This window comes from Nyctereutes procyonoides, unplaced genomic scaffold, assembly GCF_905146905.1.
Source record: "Nyctereutes procyonoides isolate TBG_1078 unplaced genomic scaffold, NYPRO_anot_genome, whole genome shotgun sequence".
Classification (NCBI taxonomy): Eukaryota; Metazoa; Chordata; class Mammalia; order Carnivora; family Canidae; genus Nyctereutes; species Nyctereutes procyonoides.
Genome location: NW_026575022.1, coordinates 750867 through 758841, shown reverse-complemented (window position 1 = coordinate 758841; position 7975 = coordinate 750867). Strand labels below are relative to the sequence as shown.

General features: G+C 47.4%; 1 protein-coding gene across 1 annotated transcript; it reads right to left on the bottom strand.

Moving 5' to 3' along the window:
- Window positions 1–4667: 4667 nt before the first annotated feature.
- LOC129520894 (basic proline-rich protein-like) lies at window positions 4668–6500 on the bottom strand. Its single transcript, XM_055342129.1, has one exon. The coding sequence runs from the start codon at window positions 6498–6500 to the stop codon at window positions 4668–4670; it is 1833 nt and encodes a 610-aa protein (XP_055198104.1).
- Between the last annotated feature and the right edge of the window lie 1475 nt (window positions 6501–7975).

Below are 7975 nucleotides of genomic sequence, written 5' to 3'. Positions count from 1 at the left end.
CCAAAATATATACATATACAGTTACATATATGCACACACATACATATACACATACAGGATATATGTATGTATATACATCAGGGTATATATATATATCACATGCATATATTTATTTTGGTGAGTAAAATATACTGACATCACATATTAGCCTATCTTAAAAAATAATAGACTATATTTGAAGAACTTAGTGGAGTAAAATTTTATCTTAAACAATGCAAATGGAAGGATGATCAATCACACTGAAAACAATTTGCAAGGCAAGTATGACGAAGAGAAAAGAATTGTGCCCTGGACTGACCTCCAGAAAATCTACACGTCTTCTATTTTCACTCCAAGCAGCACGGCCAATGTGCCTTTCTTCCAGCTCTTGTCAAGCCTCTCCCTTCCCTCTAGCCTAAGAATTCTTGAATTCTTCTTCACCGTTGAAGAACCAGTGGTTCCAATTGTCTTTTTCAAATTTTATTTTCATTACTATCTATGCTTTCCATTCTCTAAAGTTTCAGATGGAGGAATCCTCATTTTCCTTTCTGGGGTTTATGCCTGACCTGTTGCCTTGCTATAATCCCCTTCTGCATCCCCCCTTACGGTATATTGCCCCAGGGCCCATTTACACTGTCTCCTTCCAAGGTATCATCAGTCTATTCCTCCATATTGACACAAATAGTCCTCCACACAAATACTGTCAAGATCACCTTTATTTACCCCAATTCCTCTTTCTACGTAGAGGCCCACACACGCACTTCACCAACATTCATTGAACATCTAGAATCCGCAGGCACTATTCTACATATAAGAATACAGCATTGAACAAAACGGAGGAAATTCCTGCTGTACTGTAGCTCATATTTGGGGAGAGGGAGGATAAAAAATACATTTTTAATATGTCAGGTTGTAGTAAGTACTCAAAAGAAAGAGCAGGCTGGGATAGCAAGTCACGGGAGAGAGTAGGCTCTTTGAAATCAGGTGGCCATGGAAAGTCTACTTGTGAAGGTGACGTTTATGTGAAAGATCATGGGAAGAGTGGAGAAGATGAGTTCAAAAAATTAGCAGAAGGCCGACTGAGGCAGAGGCACGCAGGCTATCATAAGAACTTCTTATTACATTGGGAGTTAGATGGAAATACCTGGAGGGCTTAGAGCAATGGAGAAATGTGTTAATGTCTCTTTCTGCCAAACGTCTTTGATTTATAATCTGCTTTCGTCATCAGCCCCAATTTAGTCATCTCGTGTTTTCATTGCAAGTGGCTTCTGCTCTCACTATTCCCCTAAGCCCACACTAAGAAATGGCCAATAATTTTCTAATTGCCTCTTCATAAACTTAGCTTGTACGTGACATGGCTGCAGCTTTTGACCTAATTTTCATCCATTTTCTTAATATATACAATCTCTCTTGGCTTGCCTTTTGTTTTTTTTTATTTTTTTTTCTTCATTCCTGTTTTGTTTTTTGTTTTTTTTGTTTTTTTTGGTGGTCTCTATGCTAGAACTGCTAGATAATTTCTAAACAACTCCATGTGCAATTCCCACGAGTACTTCTAATTCATATTTTGCAAGGCAATCCCACTTCTTCATTACAACTTCCTTACAACTTCATTCCGACTTTCAAGTGACCTCAATTATCGGTACCACCAGTTACCTCTTCTTCTCTACTAAGACTGCTGCTGCCATATCCAACTGGTTTCCTTCTTCTCAATAATTACACTCTACTGCTCACATTCCTATGAGTTCTACAGCTATACTGACTTTTTAATTTTTTAAAAATATTTCTCCTTTCCATGTCTAATGTGTCTTCTTATTCTTTTGGAGAAAATTCATGTCTGTATTCCTGCATCCAGAAACTTCTTGTTTCCCTCAAGAAGAAAGAAAAAAAAATCACATTCATACATCCATCTCTTCAAAATATAAACGTGATCATCCACATCCCTGATATAAATTCAGTTAGTTCCACATTTCCCAATGAATAAAACCAGGCTTCCTTAGCATGGTAGCCATAGTTCTCAACACGGTCCAGCTCCACCTTCTGACATGGGATAAACTATGGTCATGAGGCACTTTCACACTGCTCTTTGTTCTTCACGTCCCCTTACTGGAGTGAGTATGCATTCCCCATTTCCTCCACCTTTTTCTAAGACATGGTAGTCATCTGTTATAATTTACTTGGGCTTCATTTGTGTCGACCTTTTTTCTCAGTTTTTCAGTTAGAATTTATCAGTGCATTTTCTGTGACTCAAGATTATTTTATTTATTAAAGAATCCTACCAATTTTTATCTTCCAAGCACATGGCAGGATTGAAATTTACCCAACCTCTTGATGATAGTCAAAGCTATGTGATGTGATGTACTTTAACTCACATATGTACATACAGAGATGTGCTTCCAGGAAGTAACTTAAAAGCTGGTCCATAATTCCTTAGCTTCTCTTTGTCCTCCTTGGTGACCTATCACATTCCAGTTTGTAGATCCTTCATCCACCTGGCTTCTATAATGAACATTATATCATGAGCAGGAAATAAACTTTTTATTTTAAGCAACTGAGATATTGGTGTTTTTGGTTAATACAGAATAACTAAGCTTATAAAAAATAATGCAGCTATTTATGATACCTCTTTTAAGTACCTACTATGTGCCACTTACTCTGCTGTTTCTGCAATGCTCCTGTAATATTTTATTGTTGTTGTTGGAACAAGAAGGAATTTCAGAAGCTCAGTATTTTACAGACTCAGATGAGGCTTCACCCCTTTGGAGACAGAATGTAAGCAAAAAGTTAGATTTCCTGATTTCTTGCTCTGTGTCCATTCTTCACCAATATATATCATAAGTAACAAAATATAAACTCTAAATACTTGTAAAAATAGTTTATAAAGTATTTCCATTGTTACTGTAGCAGTGGAAAGATCTGTGATATAGGCAGGTGAGAACAAGAGAAACGTCCTCTCTGGATGGCACTGGTCTAGCCCCAGAGCATCCTGAGATTTCCTCAGCAGTGAGCAGAGTAAGGTGAGAGTGAAGGTTACAAACAATGGGACATATTGCTGTTTTGAAAAGCTGTTATTTGCTTCGTGGTGATAAATATAGGAAGATAATTAAGTGTAAAGAATTCCTCAATGAACAAATATTTAGAAGCGTTTACCCTGTGCACTCTTCCAGGTGCTGCAAAGTGATGATCAAGAGATTAGATTTCAGCTCTTCTAGAACTCAAATTCTAGTGGGAGAAAAAGACATCGCAAGGAAATAAATACAACCAACTCAGTATTGTCTTACAGCATTAGAAGTGCCATGAAGACAAGGTGGTATTGTGAAAGGGAGTGGCTCATGCACTGTTTGATTGGGTGAATCTGCCTTAGGAAGTTAAAAATAACCTAAGACCTAAAGGGCTAGGAGGATGCAAATACCTGGAGACCTGGGGGAAGAGTCTCCCAGGTGTAGGTATAGGTATGATGCAAATATCATAAGAAGAGAACAAACTCAGACTATGACAAGCACTGGCCAGAGCCAACGTGGCTGAAACAAACTGGACCCGTGGGAGGGTTGCAAGAGGTAAGATCAGGGTGGTAGACAAGGTTGTGACCTCACAAGGATTTATGCTTGAGGCTATAGGCTTACGATACAGGTTTGTAGTTTATTCTGGGTAGACATAACATCATATAAGGGTTTTTTTTTTTATGATAGTCATACACAGAGAGAGAGAGAGAGAGAGAGAGAGAGAGAGAGAGGCAGAGACACAGGCAGAGGGAGAAGCAGGCTCCATGCACCAGGAGCCCGACGTGGGATTCGATCCCGGGTCTCCAGGATCGCGCCCTGGGCCAAAGGCAGGCACCAAACCCCTGTGCCACCCAGGGATCCCTAAGGGTTTTACTAATGGATAAACATGATCTGTTTGGAGTTTTTTTTTTAACAGCTATACCAAGACATAGTTTAGATATCGTATATTTCCCCCATTTAAAATATACACCTCCAGATGGATTTCCAGGGGAATGCTACCAGACATTTAAAGAAGAGTTAAAACCTATTCTTAAACTGTTCCAAAAAACAGAAGTGGAAGGAAAATTTCCAAACTCATTCTATGAAGCCACCATTGCCTTGACTCCAAAACCAAAGACTCTACTAAAAAGAAGAATTACAGACCAATATCGCTGATGAACATGGATGCAAAAATTCTCAATAAAATTCCAGCAAAATGAATCCAACAGTACATTAAAAGAATTATTCACCACGATCAAGTGGTATTTATTCCTGGGCCGCAGGGGTGGTTCCATATTCTCAAATCAATCAACATGATACTCGGCACTCATAAAACAAAGGATCAGAACCATATGATCCTCTCAGTAAATGCAGGAAAAGCATTTAACAAAATACAGCGTCCCTTCTTGATAAAAGCCCTCAGCAAAGGAGAGATAGAGGGGACACATCTCGACATCATAAAGGCCGTATGGGAAAGACCCACCGCTAATAACATCCTCTCTCGGGAAAAACTGAGAGCCTTTCCCCCAAGGTCGGGAAGGAGCTCGACAAGGATGTCCACTCCCATTACTACTCGCTCTGCTGGGCTGGAAGTCCTAGCCGCAGCGATCAGACAATGAAAGAAATCAAAGGCACCCAAACTGCCAAGGAAGAGGTCAAAGTTTCACCATTTGCAGACATGAGACTCTGTAGAAAACCCAAAAAACTCCACTAAAAAGGGTCGGAGGATGGTGTCAAGGCCCCGCGGCGGGGTGGGGGTGGCGTCGAGGCCCCGGCGGCGGGGGCGGGGGGGTGGTGTCGAACCGCGGCTGGGAGCGGAGCCTGGCAGAGCGGGGCGGGAGGACCGGCGGGAGGACGGCGGAGGCGGGCGGGAGGACGGGGCGGGAGGAGGGCGGAGCCGAGCGGGAGGACGGGACGGGAGGACGCGGCGGGAGGACGGGGCGGGAGGACGGGCGGGAGGACGGGGCGGGAGGACGGGGCGGGAGGACGGGCGGGAGGACGCGGCGGGAGGACGGGGCGGGAGGACGCGGCGGGAGGACGGGCGGGAGGACGGGGCGGGAGGACGGGACGGGGACGCGGGGGACGGGACGGGGGGACGGGGCGGGAGGACGGGCGGGGGACGGGGCGGGAGGACGGGCGGGAGGACGGGACGGGAGGACGGGCGGGAGGACGGGGCGGGAGGACGGGCGGGAGGACGCGGCGGGAGGACGGGGCGGGAGGACGAGGCAGGGGGACGGGGCGGGAGGAGGGACGGGGGACGCGGCGGGAGGACGGGACGGGAGGACGCGGCGGGAGGACGGGGCGGGAGGACGAGCGGGAGGACGAGACGGGAGGACGGGGCGGGAGGACGAGGCAGGGGGACGGGGCGGGAGGACGAGGCAGGGGGACGGGGCGGGAGGACGGGGCGGGAGGACGGGACGGGAGGACGGGGCGGGAGGACGGGGCGGGAGGACGGGGCGGGAGGACCGAGCGGGAGGACGGGACGGGAGGACGGGACGGGAGGACGGGCGGGAGGACGCGGCAGGAGGACGGGGCGGGGGGACGAGGCGGGGGGACGGGCGGGAGGACGGGGCGGGAGGACGGGGCGGGAGGACGCGGCGGGAGGACCGAGCGGGAGGACGGGACGGGAGGACGGGGCGGGAGGACGGGCGGGAGGACGGGGCGGGAGGACGGGGCGGGAGGACGAGGCGGGAGGACGGGGCGGGAGGACGGCGCGGGAGGACGGGGCGGGAGGACGCGGCGGGAGGACGGGACGGGAGGACGCGGCGGGAGGACGGGGCGGGAGGACGAGGCAGGGGGACGGGGCGGGAGGACGAGGCAGGGGGACGGGGCGGGAGGACAGGACGGGAGACGCGGCGGGAGGACGGGACGGGAGGACGCGGCGGGAGGACGGGGCGGGAGGACGAGGCAGGGGACGGGGCGGGAGGACGGGACGGGAGGACGCGGCGGGAGGACGGGACGGGAGGACGCGGCGGGAGGACGGGGCGGGAGGACGCGGCGGAGGACGGGGGGAGGACGAGGCGGGGGACGGGGCGGGAGGACGGGCGGGAGGACGGGGCGGGAGGACGGGGCGGGAGGACGGGGCGGGAGGACCGAGCGGGAGGACGGGACGGGAGGACGGGGCGGAGGACGGGGCGGGAGGACGGGGCGGGAGGACGCGCGGGAGGACGGGCGGGAGGACGGGGCGGGAGGACGCGGCGGGAGGACGGGACGGGAGGACGCGGCGGGAGGACGGGGCGGGAGGACGGCGCGGGAGGACGGGGCGGGAGACGCGGCGGGAGGACGGGACGGGAGGACGCGGCGGGAGGACGGGGCGGGAGGACGAGGCAGGGGGACGGGGCGGGAGGACGAGGCAGGGGACGGGCGGGAGGACGGGACGGGAGGACGCGGCGGGAGGACGGGACGGGAGGACGCGGCGGGAGGACGGGGCGGGAGGACGAGGCAGGGGGACGGGGCGGGAGGATGGGACGGGAGGATGCGGCGGGAGGACGGGACGGGAGGACGCGGCGGGAGGACGGGGCGGGATTTATTTTCAGATCTCATGGTTTTCTACAGCGTTTTTTCGTACTTGAAACATTATTTTCTGTATAGCCAGGAGGGCTGCATGGATTCTAAGAGCCATTTGAAACAAAGTACAATCTGGCTTAAGATACTGTTTGCAGAGAAATTCCTACTGTAAAACCGCATATTGAAAAGCAAAAAGTTAAAATGGATTTTTCCCATGGCAAGTAGGTGCAAGAGGCCTCTTAAGTGTTTAGGGTTTGAATAAAATAACAGTATTCCATCAACAAGTTTCTTTTGTTAACAAGTTGTCTAACTTAAGAGTTTTCACTGAATTGAAATAAATTAGTGCATCATAGACTTACTAATTTGGTACCTCTCTATACGTACTATGGCTAATCGTGTGTTTCAACCATTTTTAGTCATTTACTTATTCAAATATCAATTTAAATAGTATTTACTATACCGATCATAGTAACTTTTTTCTGTATACCTGGCTGCTCAGTAAACTACAATCATAGTGAAAATAAAAAAAAGCAAAATAAGAAATTTATTGCATACTAAGTTCAAATAACCCCATGTGCACAGAACATCTTATCCTCAATTTGTCTGTATTATAGTGTTGAGACAGTTTGTGGATGCAACTAAAAATTCCTAAAATTCTTCATGCCATTGTACCTCAAAATTCAAATCGATTCTAATAGAAGGGGTGTTTGAATAAAAAGTAAGTTTATTTAGAGTGTTCATTTGTACCGCCATATTCTGAGAGAGAAGTACTAATGTTGAAAAGATGTAAGTCGTGTGTCTATAGTTTAGTATTTTACTCTATTCTTAATCAAAAGAAAAGCAGGAGAAAGTGATAAATATTAGCATATACATATTCTAAAAAGGCACATGTTTTATAGATGAATTCGAGTCTCTTAACTGTGAATAACTGGCCTAAGACCAGAAAAGGCTTAATTTCAATCACTATCAACTTACTTAAGGCCAAAAAAAAAAAAAAAGTATCATTAACGTATTTTAGTTAATCAGAGTGGGATTCCTTTCACAAAGTGAACTTTATGGAAACAGCATGTCACTATTAGGGGGAAAAGTTAATGTTTTAACAAAACTATTCTAATTTTTATGATCATAGACTTTTAAAAAAGTTTTGTCAAATTCTACAGTTTATATTTTAAATACGTTTTTAAAAAATTATTACTCAGGTAACACACGCTTCCGTTCAAAAAGGGATAAACAGTTGAGAAGATGTGCTTTTCCCCAAAAGAAGAGTTCGACTTGCAGAAGGTTTGTGAGAATAATATGGAAAGTAATTGGTCTTGGATTAATTCCAAATGGTACAACATAGAACAGATTGACTTCTTCATTCATTATGGAAAACATCAAACCTCTTTTAGGCTAAATATAGATGGTATAGAACGTATGTACATATCATATGGTACACTTAGATTTTTGCAGAGTGGTATTTTATTATTTTGTGTCTGGAGATTAAAAAAAAAAAAACAACCTGGGAAACA